The 19,276-nt window shown below is 42.1% G+C and overlaps 1 protein-coding gene across 15 annotated transcripts in view; it reads right to left on the bottom strand.

Annotated features, from left to right (window-relative positions):
* The window catches only part of CELF2 (CUGBP Elav-like family member 2), a 577,644-nt gene that overhangs the window by 13,915 nt on the left and 544,453 nt on the right, over positions 1 to 19,276 (bottom strand). For 8 of the 15 annotated variants that reach the window (XM_054819652.1, XM_054819567.1, XM_054819634.1 and 5 more), the window contains 3 exons: positions 10,929 to 11,048; positions 3,720 to 3,917; positions 746 to 889 (listed from right to left, as the gene is read on the bottom strand). In XM_054819652.1, the coding sequence (XP_054675627.1) occupies positions 746 to 889; positions 3,720 to 3,917; positions 10,929 to 11,048 (462 nt within the window). Of the gene's footprint in view, positions 1 to 745; positions 890 to 3,719; positions 3,918 to 10,916; positions 11,049 to 19,276 lie in introns of all 15 variants that reach the window. The other 7 variants (XM_054819605.1, XM_054819595.1, XM_054819557.1 and 4 more) reach the window with 2 other exon arrangements.

Genomic DNA, 19,276 nt, shown 5'->3' with positions numbered 1-19,276 from the left:
TGTACTCCACTCCATCAAAGCACTGAACTGGTGCGTATATGCTATTCAAAGGACGTCAGCGAACTTAATCAACCCTAGAACTTGTTTTATACCAACATACCATCATCTCCTCTGTTGTGATCTACTTTTCTGGCAGCTTAAAGTGTTCTCTGGGAAACCTGACACTGATCATGTGAAGCTCCCTTCCTCCTTGCCCTAAGGTTAGGGGAGATGCCACTTTCCATAACACACTGGAGCCCACCCGCAACAGCTGGAGCTGCACATCTAGACGTCAACTGTCTGCAAAGTGTTCTGAACTGCATGTACACACCATTCAATCACTAATTGCAAAATCTTGTACTTAATTCAGAAGAAAGAAATTCCTGTAATGTAGAAGTAATGGGTTAAACACAGAGCGTTTTTAAGTGGCTCAGCTATACAATAGAGAATAATTAGGTATCCATAATAAGGCAGTTTAATAGTATACTAAATGACATTCCCCCACATAGGGTGTAATTAGTTTCATGTACTTGACACATTCATGTGAGATGTCAGACTGGAAGATTATTATTGTTTTTTCACATGCAATTTTTAGTTAGAACTAGTTTGTGCATCTTCCCGCTCATTTGAGGATTAACAGTCCATTATTTTTGGAATGAGATTCCAGTATGACATTTCTCACATTGCTGTTAATTTTCTTTCCTGGCCCCTTTTCAGTACAGTGCATGTGGTTTTTACTATATTTGATTTATTAAATTTGACATACCAAAGCACTTGCTCAGATTGGTCTGTTTGTCAATGAAGACTTTAGCAGAGATAACATTTCCAAAAGGCATGAACATCTGCAGAATGTCCTGGTCTCCAAACTCCTGGGGGAGGTGGTAAATAAAGAGGTTTGCCCCTTCTGGACCTTTAGGAAAACAAACAAACAAAAAAGTATGAAAACAGCTATTACAAGAGCTGTATTTAATCTAGTTTTCCATAATAATTGCTGAAGGTGATGGTCAGAAAGCATTTCACTTTCCAACTTCGAAGGAACAAAAGCAAGTGGATCATCAAAGGAACAGAGCTGAAATGCAGCTCTTTAGAGCATCTTATCTTGAAAAGTGTTTACTTGATAACTCTACTACAGAAGAAGTTAAACTGCAGCCTCTTTGTTCAATTTACACAAGTGTCTTTCAGTGTAATTAGGGTTAGGAAAACAGGTACACAAAATATTACTTTCTCACAAGGAGTCCTCTGCTGCCTCAAACACCTGCATAGGTTTGTGGGTTTAATTCTAGTTGCAGGAACTTACGGAAATGCAATGAGCTGAGCTCAGATTTGAGTATCACAGATTTAAACTCAAAGGGCAGGAAATTGGTGGAGATGGGGATAAAAAGGATAAGACAAAGCAAACCTTGTGACTTGGAAATCAGTGAAGTCAGAGAGAGAAAGATATTCAGAATTAAATTTATACTGACTCATTTGAAAATGATACTTTTTTTTTCTTTAATACAAATTCCCTATAGAAAGCTCTGTATCCTGGAAGAAACTTTATAAAGTAAGTCTTTTAAAAAAGTTAAAAATAAAGTAGTTGTGTTGAAATTAAAGTGGCTTTAGACAAAGTTAAGTTTGCACAGAAAGGTGCAAACTCAAAGGTACTTTGAATAACTTTCTTACAGCCAAAATCTGAGATACACATTATTAGTGCTGTTGGTTTAAACGCTCATCCTGGCATGAATAGGGTATTTTTCCCCAGCTCAATTTCTCCTTTCCAATAACATACTGGAAATGAGCAATGGATGCCTGAAAGAACATGATCTATGATGGAGCCAGACACGTGGCCTTCCCATGCAGCCCCCATGAGCATAAGAGGTACACAAAGGGAGCAAACATTTCTAGTAAAAACACATCTAGAGTTATCTGTTTAAGTACTCCCTTGCTTAATGGAACCTAAGTGTGCCTCAGATATGCTGTCCTTGGTTTTGCGGAGAGGAAGAGGAAAGTGTGCATCAGATTTATGGAGTACCTTCCACAACAGAGTCCCGAAGCCTCACCTCTCCCATACAGAAGAACCAGGCTGGCTGCTTTCTCTCAGCCTGAAGGAAAAGGTTGCAATGTTTACCCAAAAGGAAGGGATAAAAAAGGAAGGGATAAATGGATTGGGGTGGGGGGTGGAAAGAGATTTTAAAAAGAAAAGCTTTCTTTGGGGCAAAAAGAAAGTAAAAAAAAAATCGCCACCTGGAACTTATTTCTTCTTACCTCAAGTAAACTATCTTTTCCAGAAAATGATAGTTCTTAAAATAGTAAGAAAAACCTTATTAAACAATAGTTTAGAGCAGATGCATGAGGCAATTCACTGTGCTTCTGCATTTAATATTTATATAGCATTTTTCTCTGGTACTTGTTTATTCTCAGCCACTCCAGACTCTTCACCATTCCATCAGAAATCATGTTAAGAGACAAAACACGGTTGTCAGTATTCAATGATGGAATTTACTCACTTTAACTTAACCCCTCACTAACAGAAATAAGACATATAACAAAAAAGACTGGAGTTTAAAAGGGACACTGCCAATTCATAATAATAAAAAGTAAACCTACACGATATGAATGTTCATAAACAGAAAAAAAAATAGAAAAAATCAAACTGTCCTCCACTAAGTATCTTACAATGACACCAAATAAGCAATTTATTTATTTATTTATGGTGTCAATTAGTCTATTGTCGTGGACCAAAGTGAACAAGATGAAAGACAAAAGCAGAGAACACAAAAAAATGAGGAAAAAAGAGTTGATTAAAAAAATAAATCCTTTCATTTTAAATAATCCAAGCTGTTAGCAGTAAATGAAGTAAAGAATTCAGAGAAAATATACGTTTTAACTCCAGTGTCCCTGTACAATAGCCAGCTGGGGGAATGCCAAATTTGTCTTCCTAGGAAACACATCCCGTAACAGTACAAGATACTACTTTAAAAGAGGATAAAAAAATTTCTCTTGGGGATATTACACTAGGTTTATTTCCAAAGCTTAGCCCTGGCAAGAACAGGAGTGACAACATAGATACAGTCTTAGAAAGCATGCAATATTTTCCCATCCTTCTAGAATAAGCTGGAAATTAAGATGAGAGAAAGCAATGAAACCAGAAACAAACCCCCAAAATGCCTGGGAAGTGTGCAGGGGAACAGAAGAGGGGAAAAGGGTAACCTCATTTTCCTGAACATCTTGTAATTAGTATTAATTTATTCTTAGCAGTAACTTCCTGAGGTTTATTTGCTATCGGCGTGGGGAGAGGGGGCAATCATTCACTTAGTTGCTTCCCCGCAAGACCCACAATTAAGCAAAGAACCACTCAACGCAAAAACGGATCTTGTCATTAACTCAAAACCTTGAACCTAATCATATTAACTCCATTATCACAGAAAACGGAAACCAGAAGAGAGAATGGCACCCATAAAGGGATGATTTTTTGCTACCAATGCCTTTTTATGCGGTAGTTGGTAAATGCTTTTAAATAAAAAAGTGTGGTCAGTGAAGTATAGCTTGAAGGACAGATGGTTAAAGAATGAACTACATGAGAGGTTAAAAAAAAAATAACACTAAACAGGAGAAAACTGAAAAAAAAAAAAATCAAAGATTAGGCTACTCGAGGCCCTTCATCAAGCCTCCGTGAAGAAACGAACCCACGACACCGCTTTGGCTTGGCTGAAAGTAGTTTGCTTGGACTGGGCCTTGCTCCGCCGGCAGCGGGCGCTTACCTTCCTTCTGGCTGCCCGCAGCGCTTTGCTGCTGCAACAAGCTCTGGCTGTACAACGTCGGCAGCGCGGCCGCAGCGTACTGTTGGATTCCTGAGTAGGCCTGGGTGAGCGCGTCCATCGTGCCGGCCGTACCATTCGTCAAGCCTGTTGCGCCGAGTCCTCCGTTCAGGGCCGCCATACCTGAGAGCATTTGAGCAACTTTACAAAAAACCCAACAATAGAGAAAAGAAATTGCACTTGTTCATTAGTGCTTTCCGAAAGTCGTTGGTATTATATGACACTGACAACGACGGCAGTGCATGCAGCTCGGCACTTCACCAAATGGGACTGAAAACAGAGAAACACGACTTTGGTGTCAGGGTCACTTTAGCACAGGGGTTGCACAGTCAAACGGACTCACATGCAGCCTGCTACTGGCAAGTACTACAGCTTGGTGCTCCTGAAAGCCTCTCTGCCCACCCTCCTCAACACCCACGCTTCTGCTGAGGGGATCTGAAGGACCTACTCGACCTGCATCCTTGCAAGCTGTCCACTGGGAAAAAGCAGTCTGTGAGGAAACCAACTCTTTCTGACCAGGGTCTTTATCAAGAGGACATGACCACACCGTTATCAGGAGTGTTCTCCTTACACAGAGTTAGCAGAGAACCCTGACTAAAAGCATTTTGAAACAACTCTCTGTACAATTATGGGCTTCATCCCTTAGGTTTGTGGTAGGAGGGCGGACTGTGATGCTCTGCGCTTCCACCCTCCACTTACTCCAGTGACTCCGGAAAAGATGAACAGCAGCGTATCTGGAGTGACTAAAAGTTCTTCATCCAGACCAGGCATCGTTCACAAAGAAACAAAAGCATTCAGTTCTAGCAATGCCTGCTTTTATTTCTCACTGGAAGCAGAGCTGCTTACTTTTTAAAGAGATTCTACATCCTGATAAATAACAGATTAATTTAACTGGGATGGCTGCCAAAGAGGAAATTTCAGACTGGATTGCTAGCTGTGTGGAAAATGGCATCCCTCATCCGCGCAAACAGTGCAGTCTGCAAAAAGTTTTACTACTCTGACTCGATGGTGGACAAACTCCTGCGCTACAGCCTCTCTCCGTTGCTTCTATTCATCACAGTGACTCCTAAATGAGACACGTTGAAGTTAACAGTGTTAACTTTTTTTTTTTCTCAGAAATTCAGGAAAAAGTGAACTTTCTGTTGGAGCTACAGTCTATTTGGCAGTTGAAGGGGTGGCAGAGTTCAGAGCCCTGCTCATCACCCACACCTCCGACTTGTGTCAGCTGGAGCAGTTGAGAGTTAGGCCATGTTTTCTGCACAACTAGCTATCCCGTGCTCCCCAGATTTTAGGTGAACAGCTCATAAACAACTTAAAAGGGCTTAATCAGGCCCCTTGAGATACAGTAGATCAGTCACCAGAAAAATGGGGCACCCAGAACCACCAGTGACCATTTCTTAGACATTGACTGTGTAGTGTTTCGGTTGGTAAAAGGATGGGTGAAGAGGTGACTGGTGGAGCCATATTAAGACCCAAAAGCTAAGAACGTTGAAGAGAAAGAGAGGGCTTAATTTCAGAGCAATAATAAGGGGTTATATGTAAATTGGAGACAAGTGAGGAAATTAAGCAGAGGACACTTTATAGTAAATTAACATTGAAATCTATTAGACTGGGAAACAATCTTCAAGGAAAGTGGCATAAACCTTATCACATGAGTAATTTAGAGATAGAAAGAATACTGCAGGGAATTATCCTGCATTGACAGAGGAGGATAAAGATGCTGACCTACTAGTTTTCTTCCATCTCTCATGTAGATTTGAAAAGTGTATTCCTATGAGTCTCTGATAATCAGGACAATTGCTCAAGTGGCACCTTTCTGGCTCCACCAGAGTCTGTGCCAATTAAGAGAACTGTACTGCATAAATTATACCTTTTGATATTACTATAATTTGTGTGACTAAACACTTGACAGAGATGTGATATTCTTAGCCTTTCCTTAATAAAATGTCTCGCACTTTGAAGATTTCTCTTCCCCTTCACCCCACTTCAGTGCATCACTGGATCCTGATAGGCCGTACTGGCTGCCACTACTTTGAACAGAGCACAGGAGCCCGACATTTGTTGTATAATGGTTCCAGTTATAAAACAAAAACTTGCAAACCAAGATACCTTGTGAAGCATCTTATGTCTAAAAGACAGAACATTTGTAGTAGTAACAACAACAGCAACAACAACAACAACAACAACAACAACAATAATAATAATAATAATTTGATCCTGAATCTGGTCTTAACTTGCTCTGATATTTTTGTACTTGGGTTTGTGTAATTGCTTGCATGGGTGTATGCACAGCACTGGTTAAAGTAAAGGCTCCTTATAAAAAGCTTGTATCTGTCCTTTTATTATAGTGTTGAAATAACTTGATAATAGAGGAAAGCATTAGGATAACATGTTATCTTTCCTGAGTCATCAGCCTATTAGATAAACACGCTTTGTGTTGCAGTGGGCAGCATCCTCCCCCTTCTTTCCCCTAGAATCAATAGCCCCTTTCCACCAAATGATTTCAGCTTAGCAAAGAGCCAGACGGCCCTAGCTCACCGCACTGCTTCTGGGAAGGGCGCTGGTACTGCTACCGCAGCGCACGTGTCTAAATACGCTTGCCTCTGAGCAAAACAAACCTGCAGAAAGCTCTCGACGTTTTCTCTGTTCTCCCTTTTCACATTTTTATGAAACCTACAAGGTCCAGCTGCAGGTACACATCTCTGCCATCTCTTTATTATCTCTACCAATGCACCTCAGTCTGATATTGAACTCTGGTCCTTTCCTCACTTCTGCGAAATAACCTTCTGGAGTCTCTCATCTACGGCCTTCTACTGTTTTGAGTTACTCTACATAATACAGGAGTGACAATGCTTGGCAAGTCCAAAGGTCTCTTAAAGTGCTTTCCAAGCACCTTCAAATCTGTCATGAATAGTTTTATCTTCATTTTACAGATGTAAATATGGGGGCAGAAAGGCTGAGTGACTGCCCTGGGTTCACACACAAATAAATATTGTGTCATAGCTGTCCAGTATCCTGAATACATGGTGTTCTTTCTTAATTGCACAGAAATCTCTTCCTCTTTCTTTATTCATTTTTCCTCATTATTCTAAATTCTTTTTGTTAGTTAGATTTCCTGGAGGATCCAGGAAATTATAGGCTCATCAGCCCTACTTCAGACCCTAGAAAAGTTATGGAGCAAATCCTCCTGGGGGCTATCACAAGTCAAATGAAGCACATGACTGGGAAAAGCCAGCACGGATTCACCAAGGGAAAAGTATGCTTGACAAACCCGATTACCTTCCACGACAAAGTAACCTGCTCGGTTGATGTGGGGTGAGCAGTGAACACTGTCTACCTGGGTTTCTCCAAGGCTTTCGATACAGTTTCCTACAGCCTCCTCCTTGAGAACTGATGCGTTGCGGTCTAGACAAGTGGTCCATGCGGTGGGTGGGGAACTGACTGACGGGGCACACCCAGAGGCTGGTGGTAAATAGCTCCTCTTCAAACTGGCTGTCTGTCACAAGTGGGGTCCCCCAGGGATTGATACTGGGCCCAATGCTGTTTAATATCTTCATATGTGATATGGATGATGGGATCAAGTGCACCCTGATGAAGTTTGCAGATGATACCAAACTGAGTGGGGAAGTGGACACTTCGGAAGGGAGACTCACCCTGCAGGAAGACCTGGATAGGCTGGAATAGCGGGTTAACAAGACCCTTATGAAGTTCAACAAGGACAAGTGTAAGGTCTTGCACCTGGAAAAACATAATCCAGGAGTGCAGCACAGACTGGGATCTACCTGGCTGGAGGTAGTGCTGCAGCACTGTGGAAAGGGACCTGGGGGTCCTGGTGGACACAAGCGCAATATGAGTGAACAGTGTGCTGCAGCGGCAAACAAAGCCAACAGGACTCTGGGTTGCATCAACAAGGGCATCGCAGTAGAGATAAAGAAGTCATTATCCCACTCTACCCAGCACTTGTCAGGCCACACCTGGAGTACTGTGTTTAGTTTTGGTCCTCGTTATGCAAAAAAGATGTGGACAGGCTGGAGAGGGTCCAGAGAAAGGCTGCAAAGATGATCAAAGGACTGGGAAGCCTGCCGTATGAGGAAAGGCTGAGAGAATTGGGTTTCTTCAGCCTTGAGAAAAGAAGGCTTAGGGGAGACCTCATCATCATGTTCCAGTACTTAAAGGGTGGCTACAAAGAAGAAACAGACTCCCTTTTTACAAGGAGTCACATGGAAAAGATGAGGGGTAATGGGTGCAAGTCAATCCTGGGGAGATTCCAATTGGACTCTAAAGGAAAATTTCTCACAATGAGAACAATCATCCATTGGAATAATGTCCCCAGGGAAGTGGTGGATTCCCCAACTTTGGACACTTTTAAGATTCAGCTAGACAGGGTGCTGGGCCATCTTGTCTAGACTGTGCTTTTGTCTGGACAGAGCTTTTGCCAGGAAAGGTTGGGCTAGATGATCCCTGAGGTCCCTTCCAACCTGGTATTCTATGATTCTACGATTAAATTTACAAGCCCAAAGGAGACAGGCTAATGTTTTGTCATTTAAGGTTTTAGATTCTTCAAGTACAACTGACAGAAGACTGAGTGAATCCCCAAATGTATGTACAACTACTGCCAAACACTTGGAAACACTTAACCTTACCATATTCCACTTTCTTTAATTTTTAAGGTCTCCAGACATCTTTCTACAATGCTTCTCTTTACAATGAGAGCACTATCAGTCTCCACAGCCCAGCTTCTTTTTCATGGACCCAGCCAGGATCCAGGAAATGGATAAAAGTCTCCCAGTGAGCTCAGCCTGGAAGACATTCTCTTTGTGATTCTTACATAAAAGCAGGACATGGCTTCAACAGAAGAGTACCTTTTCCAACACCTCTGTGTAAATCAATGCCCAAGCCCAGTGCCAACTTCTGATTAATTTCTTGGTTAAGCACTGCTTGACTTGTGCTTTGGACCACTCTTAATTCCCCAATTAGAAGCATGTCACTCAATTCCACCTACTCTGTACAATTACTTCAGCAACTCCCATGACCAAATGACATTTGAATGTTTTTACTGGAGTGCTTATGACCATGGCATAGTGTGAAACATCAGACTGATTGACTGTGAGGTTTCCTGAAGGCAAACTCCTAGGCAGGTTTGAGTGTGAATGACTGGATCAGACACGATCACTAGGAAAAGCACTGGTTCGTCAGTAAAATAGACAGGGGACGTGGTTGTAATTTGATCAATGCTTTGCTATCACAAGAACCTGAAATTGATAATCAGTGTCACCCTTTTGGGAGAAACAGTGCCACAACACTGTATTGTGTTGTGGGAAAGCAATTTCCCCTCTTTAGATCTCTCTCATCTATGTATATACATAGACAAACATGTCCACATACATTTTGTAAGTGCTATACACATATAGATATTCTAGGCACATACAATGTCTTTGACCATAAAAACATCCATGAGGAAGATTTGGGACTGAAGCCACTGTTGGTACGAGTCCATGGAAGTAATGGTGGCTTAAAACAAGCTGAAATTTGGCACTAGGTTGTGAATATGTCATTAAGACTTCAAATGACACATGTAGGTAAGTTTGCGCACACATCACCTCAAAATACTTGCTGAGAAAATGCAACCTCTTTGCTTGTAGCCTAGCAAGAAGTGTTAAAAGGAGTGCAACAGAAGGGTTCCCACACAAAGTCAGGAGCTCATAGGTAATTCATTTTTGCTTGATCTTGATGAAGGGGACATTATCTTGGAGTACTCTAGCGTGCCCAGGTTCTTAGTACTTGTGGAAGGGAAGGAGTGGGAAGCCATACTCTGCTCTTGATATTGTGACTCTTATAAACCAAGTAAAGCACAATGACTGTTCATCAGGAAAGGACATTTAATTGATTTCTTACTTATGACAGGGTAGCTCTCTTACTAAGACAGCTCAGGAGAAGAGATTAAGTTAGCTGTTCATGCATGCCATTTTGAGTGGCTGGCTTTAATACTAATGTAATAATAAGACAGGAAATGAAAATCTGCCTTTTTTGGATCTAATACTTACTTTTCTTAAGTTGTTCTTGAGTCATGTTTACTATGAAGTTGTTTGTGTGAAATACGCAAGTCCTTGCCAGAAGCAAGACCTGTTTTACACAAGACCCCATGCAACCACTCAACATTCCTACATGGACATCCATCAGCCCCCTTCCTTCCCAATTCCCAACAATGACAACCAGAGATCACAGAACAAAAAAACTGGGTGAGCAGCCAAGTAACAGTGACAAAAAGGACATCATGCAGAGCATCAGAGTGAGCAAGAGATACTGAGGAGGACATCCATTCCTGGGGGTACGTTATGATGGATCGTGGACTGGCAATGACCAAATAGGTTCCTTGCATTGCAAAAGGAAATGCAAGGAGCAACAGCAGCTAAAAAAAAGAGGGAAGGGAAAATGCAGCTGGACCAATCTCTTCCATTGCAGGCAAAGGTGAAGTCATCATAGCAGAAACAATAAAAAAAAAATTTCTTCTTCAGGAAAATCTTGACCAAGGCTAAGAACAAGGAAGAATATTCTAACAACTACCGGCATCTACTTAGCTGGAGATGCCAGGGTTTGTTTAAGATGTCATAGGACAGATGTGCATGCTCTGGTATTATAGGTGACTGACTGCATCTTTCTATTATACTTGCCAATTAAAAGCCAAAGACTTGCCTTAATTTTTAAATTATGTTGCTCTCAAGTCAATTTGATAATTCCTACAGACATTTTAAAAGGACTGCCTCTGTGGCAAACATCTTTCTTACCACTACATTTCTGAGTGAGGTTTTGCACACTGGGGTGATTACCTGTTTTCAGACTCCCTAAATGAAAAAGGAGCCTCTCCTATAACCTAGATAAGTCAAATCCCTGGTGACATTTCTTTTACCTTCCATACACCCTGCAAGAAAAGGAGTCTTTGTGCAGGGACCCAACAGTCATAGCAAACTGTGTGAAACTAAAAGCCTCCAGACCTGCATATGTACCATGAATGGAACTAGATCAACTTGACCCCTTTATTTCATATATAGATTAAAAATAATCATATAATAGCTTTACAATTGATAGTTTTTGTGGCATGATTATTGGGGAAGGCTGTCCACCACAGCAATAAATACTCACTGTTTACGGTACCTGCTAGTGCATTAATATTATTCAGTCCAACAGTGGCTCCAGCCAATCCTTGGAGAGTACCCAGAGAAGTCAAAGAATTCATGGCCGCACCAGCTGTGGAATTAGCAGTTGATGCAGCCACTGAAAGGAAAAAAAAATCAAGGCAAAATTAAGGCCATATTTTGCTTATTTTAGTTGATCACAAAACAGCTTACAATAATGCTGAGCTCAACAACGGGGCTACTTGTAAGAAAAAGAAAAAAAAGAAAATGAGACCAATAAACCAACCTTGTTCAAGATATTACTAGTATGTTTGCTCATGGAAAGTGTTGATAAGCCTTGAACTGCAAAGACTCGATCACAAAATTTAGCATTGTGCTATTATTTGCAAACAAAATACAGGAATAGTACGTATGGGATGTCACTTTCTCAAAAGTTTGTCAATCAACCTAGCATCCCAGGCTGATCAGCTAACCAGGCTATTGAGATTTTGCCACATTTTAAACTCTATCATTGAAAACAAAGTAGAATTACTCATAGTAATTTTGTCATACGACAGTTTTCTGTTCTGGGCCCCAAGTGTTCTAAGAGAAATTTTAATTATTCTAAGTGAGACACTATGCCATTATGGCTCTGCTCTAGGAAATTGTATGAACATCACTGAAAGCCTTGAAGTTCATGAACAGAAGAATGACCAGCCAAATACAAAACGTAACTACTATCCATGTTATTGCAGGCTTTTAACCTGGCCTTTGTACATAACTAGTCGTGTATACGCACCCCATAAATGGTACTATCTATACACGTCCCCAAAAACTCTGCCAGTGCTGAGCTGAGGCTCAGGAGGAGAAAAAGTCCTTGCTGCCACAATGCCAAGGGAATGATGAAGGCGGATGAGAAGAATCCATCTAAACTACACGCTTAGGAAGAGAAAGAGACTCACTCTTTCGTCATAGGAAAGTAATAAAACACCTTAGAAAGAGCTATCATTTAGGATAGGTAGGATGAATTAGAAATACGTGTGTCTCTCATAGAATGGCCTTGAATAACCAGTGTAGATTAAACACTTAACTTACAGGTAGGTAAAGTTATACCAGACGAATCATCGTCATAAAAGCTGTGGAAGCAATTAGGTTTTTAGCTTGTCTCCTGAGCCCTACTTCAGTCCATCAATCATAAAGACTTTCTTTTCCTTTAAAAAGTTGCATTATCTTCTGAAAAATGAACATTTTAAGTCACAGTTTTGTTGATGATTTACCAGAGGCACATCGTGTCTACACCATGCTTTTTTTGCTCCTATTCATTACCTAGCTGTGAAATGGTTAAGATCACTTTTATCTAGATGCTCTTTTGAGCTGTCAAACACATCAGATTACTAAGTGAACCCTCAAGAAAATGAAGTCTCTATGTTGGCAGAATCCAGTAAGGAATGTAGGAGGCAACTTTTTCACTCTGTGGGTAAACCTCAAAGCTCTAACCTACAAAAACCTCACCTTTACAACCTTAAGACCCACCAAAGACAAGCCTTTGCACTCATGGGGCCTCAAAGTACAAACAACTCTCCTGGTGTGGTTGAGGAGAGATTTCCAGACTTCGTGAGCCATTCCTTGTCCCCACTTCCCCAGCATTTGCAATGTTAACTTGAATAATTTTATATATTGCAGATAGAAGTGGTTTTGATTATTCAATCTGTCTCCACAAAGCAATAAGAAGCCAATAATGTCTTTGATTAAAAAAAAAAAGTAATCAAAAAACCCAAGTAAAAACCACTTTTGTCAGATAATGTGGGCACCAACAGAGAAGAGAGAAAAAAATCAAAGTGAATGAATGTCAGTGAATTCCCTGTGACCAACACTGCTCTGTGTTTCTGCTCATGTTCATTAGCAGATCGTTTAAATGAAGTATATAAACCTAAATTCTGAAGGATCTGATTGGTTTTGACTGGGCTGAATTCCATCCATTTCTGTTTCAGAGGATTATTACCCTTTTCTCTTGAGGAAACACATATATTTAAGAAATGAGAGAAATGGGGGCTAGGAAACTGCCTGAAAATTACATTAAAGCTCTTGGGGGCAAATAACTCCAGCGAATGAGAGCCATACGCTTATGGCTTGTCAACACATCTGTTGGAGAAGGCAGAAAAACCTGATTAAATCCTTCCCCCTCGTGCAGCCCACAGAGTGCGTTGTGGTGGCTCTTATAATAGTCTCACCGCTCAAACACGCTTCAGGGATGACCAGTATCTGGGGCCAACATCTCTTTTCTTCTTTGATTCATATCAAGTTTCTCTGTTCCATCAGACAAACACAGAGCAGGTGCCTCAGTGATTCTGCCATTTGAAGTTGCAATGCAGATTATCTAGTTTGCCTAAATAATGACTTGGCATATAATCAATGTAAAATACTAGTTGGAGCACTGAAGCACCTCAGAAATCAGCGTTTTGTTGTTGCAGCTATTTCTTCTGTTTAGCAGTCATCTGTCTCACAGATCCACTGGGACAATGCTTTTTCCTCTTTGGCTTATTATTTCTTCGACGAGAAAGAAACTGAACAAATTGTGTGGTTTCCATTATCTTATTGAGCATGGGGTGAACAGAAGCGAAGGGAGCTCCTTTCGTTAGGGCACTTGTAAAGGACAGATCCAGCACCTTGCTGGTTTCCTGAGAGACTCCACACTAGTTATCTCCTTCTCTTTGACTGAGACCTGCACATATGAAATGAAGATGAAGACAGTGATGAGCTAAAACACGATCATAAAGGGGCCATAAAAGGTCCAAGATATTGAGAGAGGTGAAAATTTCTCACAAAATACTGGATCAAACCAACAGATGAAGCAATGGTATTCCTTGTCCCCAAAAAACTTAAAGGGAGATTAAACAAAAGTTAAAAGGTCCTACAAGACACGTGTGGAGGCTTAGGCCAGCTGAAACCTTTTACCTCATGTGCTCCCAGAATATGCTGAAATCCATCTAAAGACAAGGACTATGCTTCTGTCCTTTGCCCTTTCCTAGTTTCTTTCAACTAAAAAATTGTAACATATATTGAACCAAAGGGAAAAAAGAAAAATCACATGCCTTATGGTAACGGTAGATGACTGCACTACTTTGGGGGAACCTGTATAACTCTCTCGTGTCAGCAAAGCTCTTGGGCTCCACAACTGCTCAGAGTAATGGCAAAGGAAGTATAATTCACTGTCGGAACAGCGTTATTCTATATTTATGGCTTCAGTTGTCCAGATGACAAAAACAGATTGGATACCTACCAAATTTATAAATTGGTTTTTACCAGGTTCCCCTGCCACCAAATAAATTAAGAGAAAACATTTCACAACTCCATCCTCCACACCAGAACACTGCTGCTCTGAATCAAATCACTTCATCGTGCTGCTTAATAAACAGCAGGCATCTGTCTCCAGGTACTTAGCTTGAGGTACGGAGCTGCAGTGTCACTAGGAATTGCCCTCTTTGCGCTACTGGTGCACCAACATTTAGTGCAACAGTCAGGAAAATTAAAACAGACAAAAAAATGTGCAAACGACTTGGTTTTCTGGTGTCACTCTGTATGGCACACCCTCTATCCACATTTGGTGTATTATTTTTTCCTTTATACTGAGAATTTTATCCCTGCCTCCTTAAAACCTATATATGTCAAGGACTCAATGTGTTTCTGGGGCAGCATTAAGCGAGTTAACTAATACTGAAGATAAGGGGAGAGATTCAGCAGACGGGAGCTCCAGCCTGATGAATGCTGGCTGAATATACAATAGTTGGTGAAGAACAGAGCTGCTTTTTACCAGCTGCGCTGATCATTCCCTCACAATGTTAAGCCCTGGATAAACATCAGAACATGATAGATAAGATTTTGCCTACTCAAAGGAACTATTTCCTCTCTAACATCAGTCATTGGAATAAGCCAACAACTTTCACAAAGAGGCTGTTGCTCAATCAGAGACTACTGGCAGGAGTTATGGGGTTGAATCCTTTGGCTGATGTTGCAAGAGTTCAGACAAGATGTTCATCATACTCCCCACTGATCTTAAAAATCTATTAATAGGTGAAAATAATATCACAGCGTTCGATAAAGAGGTCAGTTTAGACTTGTAAGAGTAAAGAGTTGTCCTGTAAACTGTAAAAAATCTGCTCTGTTTCCTGCAGATACACTGTATGCTGGTCACCTGTTGCCTTCTCCACCCCGACCACATACAGAGACTTTACAGAACACTTTAGCATCTTCAGCCATAAAAGGTGAGCAGGTTAAAAATGTTTATTTTACTATTAGAGATCCTACTCTTTCTTCTTTATTGACCCCTCTATTCCCATATTTTTGTGTCAGTCTCACAGCCTTCCTCTTTTTTTCCAAACTCAACTCCACTTTAATAAACATCCAGAAATCTTTAAATAATACAAATAATATTTTTAAGAAGCTGTGAAATGGAGAAGGGCAACCCCCCAAATCACTCCCGACCCCAGCCATTTGATCTTACTGTGCTTCCTCCATTTAATTGATGAAAACCTTGCTATCAGCTTCACCATGAATAAAGAGGCTTGGCCTTTGGTTAATATATTCTTTAACAGAGCTCTCTTTGATACAGAGAACACATTTTCATTTGGAGTGGATGCTCTACACAGTATAGATATTTATGTTTAACTAGCAATGTTGCATTCATAGAGATTTGTAAGGCTGGAAAGAGCTGGCATTTTCAACTTTTCTCCTCAACACATTTATTTCTGCCTGTAAAAGGTTATAGCACCTTTTAGGTCACAGATTTTTTTAAAAGAAATCTAAACTAGCAATGAGACATTTCCCTTTTAATTTAAATAACATTTCAATGCAATTCCCAAAAAGCATGCCAACCTAGAAAATCAACCCATATTAGCATAGGAACTTTTGGCCATTATTTTGGCTAGCTTACGTCCATAGAGTCATGATGATTTACATCATCTGGAAAACTAGATTCAGGATAACAGCATCTAGGAAAGGCAATGATGTGTAAATATTTCTTGACCTTTGCTGTGCACACTGTGGATGGGATTAATTTCCCCACCTTTGGCAGCCTCATCGTTAGTTTAAGCTAGTCTAGTGAAAACTATTCTTTTGGACTGTCTCTGAGGTTAAGAGACCTCCAACTCAAACACCCTACCTTTAGATTTCTATCTCAGGATGGGCTGAATTGCTCTCTGGAAGTGCCCCTGTGTCCACTGATTGAGATGGTGAACTCAAAGTAGACATAGACCATTCACAAAGGAAATGTGTTGTGGGATGGATCCTGCTCTTCCTGTTGGCCACAAGTTCTGTTACAAGCCAGTGATCTGAAACTGAGGGATCTGCTTTCATCCTGCACACAGAACCAATGCCAAACTATGCCAACTCAGGAGTTTGAATGTAATCACCTCAATCAAATCTTGGGCTCAGTGAATTGCTTGATGCCGGGCAATTCTGAGCTGATCTGCAGAGGACATGCACTCTCCTGCAAAGCATACCCTGTCAGAGAAAAGAGCTAGGCAGCAGGGACTCACAGTGTTGCAGTATAGGTCATACAAAGTAGGATGGCCTTGTACAAGAGCGCACAGGATGAGCTAATCTACCAGACGCTAACGATGCCTTGCCCAGTTCTGCCTCAAACTTCTTGTGCTGCCCTGGATATAGCACTATGGTTTTTGATGCAAGACAGGGCTAATTCTGCTTCTTCCCAGTGGCCGGCTTGTCTCTTAGCCATATCGTGGAGGCACAGACACATTTTTGTCATACCTATTTACTTCCTACACCGAAGACCAAGGAGTGCCCTCAACAGGGCTTCTATGTATGCTGAAGTAAGAAAACCACAGACCTATGTTCATCTGTAGTACAGCCTTGGGCAAATCCTACCCCTCTCACATTTGGGGGCCAGTTTATAAAATGAATCCTCTTCCTGAACAGAAGAGGTCGACTGGAGGGTCTGGGGAGGCTGCCTGAGCACTTGGTGATGAAACCAAGTGCTGCTAAACACTCCCTCTCACTGTTGCTCTGAAGAAAAGGACCTATTGTGTTGGGTTGTGTGTGGCAAGGTTTTGGTAGCGGGAGGGGCTACAGGGGTGGCTTCTGTGAGAAGCTGCTAGAAGCTTCCCCTGTGTCTGATAGAGCCAATGCCAGCCAGCTCCAAGATGGACCTGCCCCTGGCCTAGGCCAAGCCAATCAGCGCCTCTGTGATAACATATTTAAGAAGGAAAACAAAACAGTTGAAAGAGCTTTTGCAGCCGGAGAGAGGAGTGAGAAGATGTAAGAAACTCTGCAGACACCAAGGTCAGTGCAGAAGGAGGGGCAGGAGGTGCTCCAGGCGCCGGAGCAGAGATCCCTCTGCAGCCTGTGGTGAAGACCATGGTGAGGCAGGCTGTCCCCCTGCAGCCATGGAGGAAGGATGAGGGGGTGTAGAGATTCCACCTGCAGCCCATGGAGGACCCCACGCTGGAGCAGGTGGAGGCACCTGAAGGAGGCTGTGGCCCGTGGGAAGCCCACATTGGAGCAAGTTCCTGGCCGGCCTGGTGGACCTGTGAAGAGAGGAGCCCACGCCAGGGCAGGTTTGCTGGCAGGACTTGTGACCCTGTGGGGGACCCCACACTGGAGCAGTTTGCTCCTGAAGGTCTACACCCTGTGGGAGAGACCATGCTGGAGCAGTTCGTGAAGGACTGTAGCCCGTGGGAGAGACTCCATGTTGGAGCAGGGGAATGTTGAGAGGAGTCCTCCCCCTGAGGACAAAGAAGTGGCAGAGACAATGTGTGCTGAACTGACCGCAACCCCCATTCCCTGCCCCCTTGTGCAGCTGAGGGGGGAGGACGTTGAAGCCGGGAGTGAAGTTGAGCCCGGGAAGATGGGAGGGGTGGGGGGAGGTGTTTTAAGATTTGATTGTATTTTCCCATTGCTCTACTCTGTTTTGTTTAGTAATAAATTAGATGAATCTCCTCTCTACATTCAGTCTGTTTTGCTCGTGACGGTAATTAGCGAGTGATCTCTCCCTGTCCTTATCTCGACCCAAGCCTTTTGTTACACTTCTCCTCCCCATCCCACTGGGGGAGGGGTGAGTGAGCGGCCATGTGGCACCCAGCTACCGGCTGGGCCTAAACCACGACACCTATTCACATCACACATGTACCGCTATGATACAGCAGAGGGGTGGTCTGCAGTGTGTAGTCGGCCCCATTCTTTCCTTAATTTGTTTGGTAAATGTCTAAGTAATAAAGAACTCCAACAACTTCTCAGCAAAGTCATACACCACAGCAAAACGGGGTCTCTTGGAAACTCCATACTATATATATGCTAACTTATTTTATTTGTTTTATCTCTCAATTCCTCTTTGCCTTGTTCTGTTCCCTTCCTCCTCTTCCAACACCAGCATACTGTCTGGAAATGATACGCAGTCACGCTGCAAGCCTGGGACTAAGGTATTAAGAATATCAGAGGCATTTTGAAGATTTTAAGTGAAGTTTCTTTTTGGAAACATTATTTTGATTTTAGGACAGGACTAAAGGAGAGAACGGGCAAAGAAAAGCAAGGGCAGTTTCAGCTCTTAGCCTGCGTGAAGGGTTGCTGTATACCTTCACCCATCCCATCCATGTGAAGAGAACAGCTAATGTTTCTGGAGCAGAACCAGCTTTCTGGTCCTGCAAGGCTTCAGGGCAGCTCCAAGACTGGCTTAACTACGCACGGGCTTTCCACACAGAGATTCACAACGGTAACCGTGTCAGCCCTGCTGACAGCTTTCCCTTAGACAGCTCTTGGTTACATTCCACAATTGCCTGTCACTACCTAACGCATGGCACAACAGGAAGCTCAACGTTTACTCTGATATCAGCTACCTGCTTATCTGTCTTCTGGTCACATCCTGCTTAGTCAGTTGTAGAGGATGTGCATATGTTAAAGAGCAAACCACACGGCTCGGCTGTGAACCACAACTTTGTTTTTGTTGTTTGACTTAATGGAGAGTTTAAATAACTCAGTGTTCAAAGTACTTATTTTGCTCTGGTTAAGACGAAACAGTAATGCACCAGGGATCAATATTACCCACAAATTTAAGGTTCAGTATCTCTATGGCTTTAAGCACGAGACATTGTAAAGAAAACATGTTTTCTTTTGGGAAAGACTCCTGTCAAATCTGTATTGGCAGTTGGCTGAGTCCAGAATGCTCCTTCTTGTACTGAATTTGGGTGTATTTCTCATTTTCTGCTGCCTTCCTGAGCAAGATCTGACTTAATCTGCTCCTGACTAAATGGCTGCCATTCAGAGAGACACAGACGGGCAGAGTTGGCCAACAGGAACATTATACAATTTAAAAAGGACAGCTGCAAAGTCCTGCACCTGGGAAGAAGTAATCCCTTTCACTAACACAGACTGGGGATG

Source organism: Grus americana, chromosome 1 (genome assembly GCF_028858705.1).
Source record: "Grus americana isolate bGruAme1 chromosome 1, bGruAme1.mat, whole genome shotgun sequence".
Classification (NCBI taxonomy): domain Eukaryota; kingdom Metazoa; phylum Chordata; class Aves; order Gruiformes; family Gruidae; genus Grus; species Grus americana.
The sequence above is the reverse complement of the archived record's forward strand: the minus strand, read 5'-3'. Positions and strand labels throughout refer to the sequence as shown.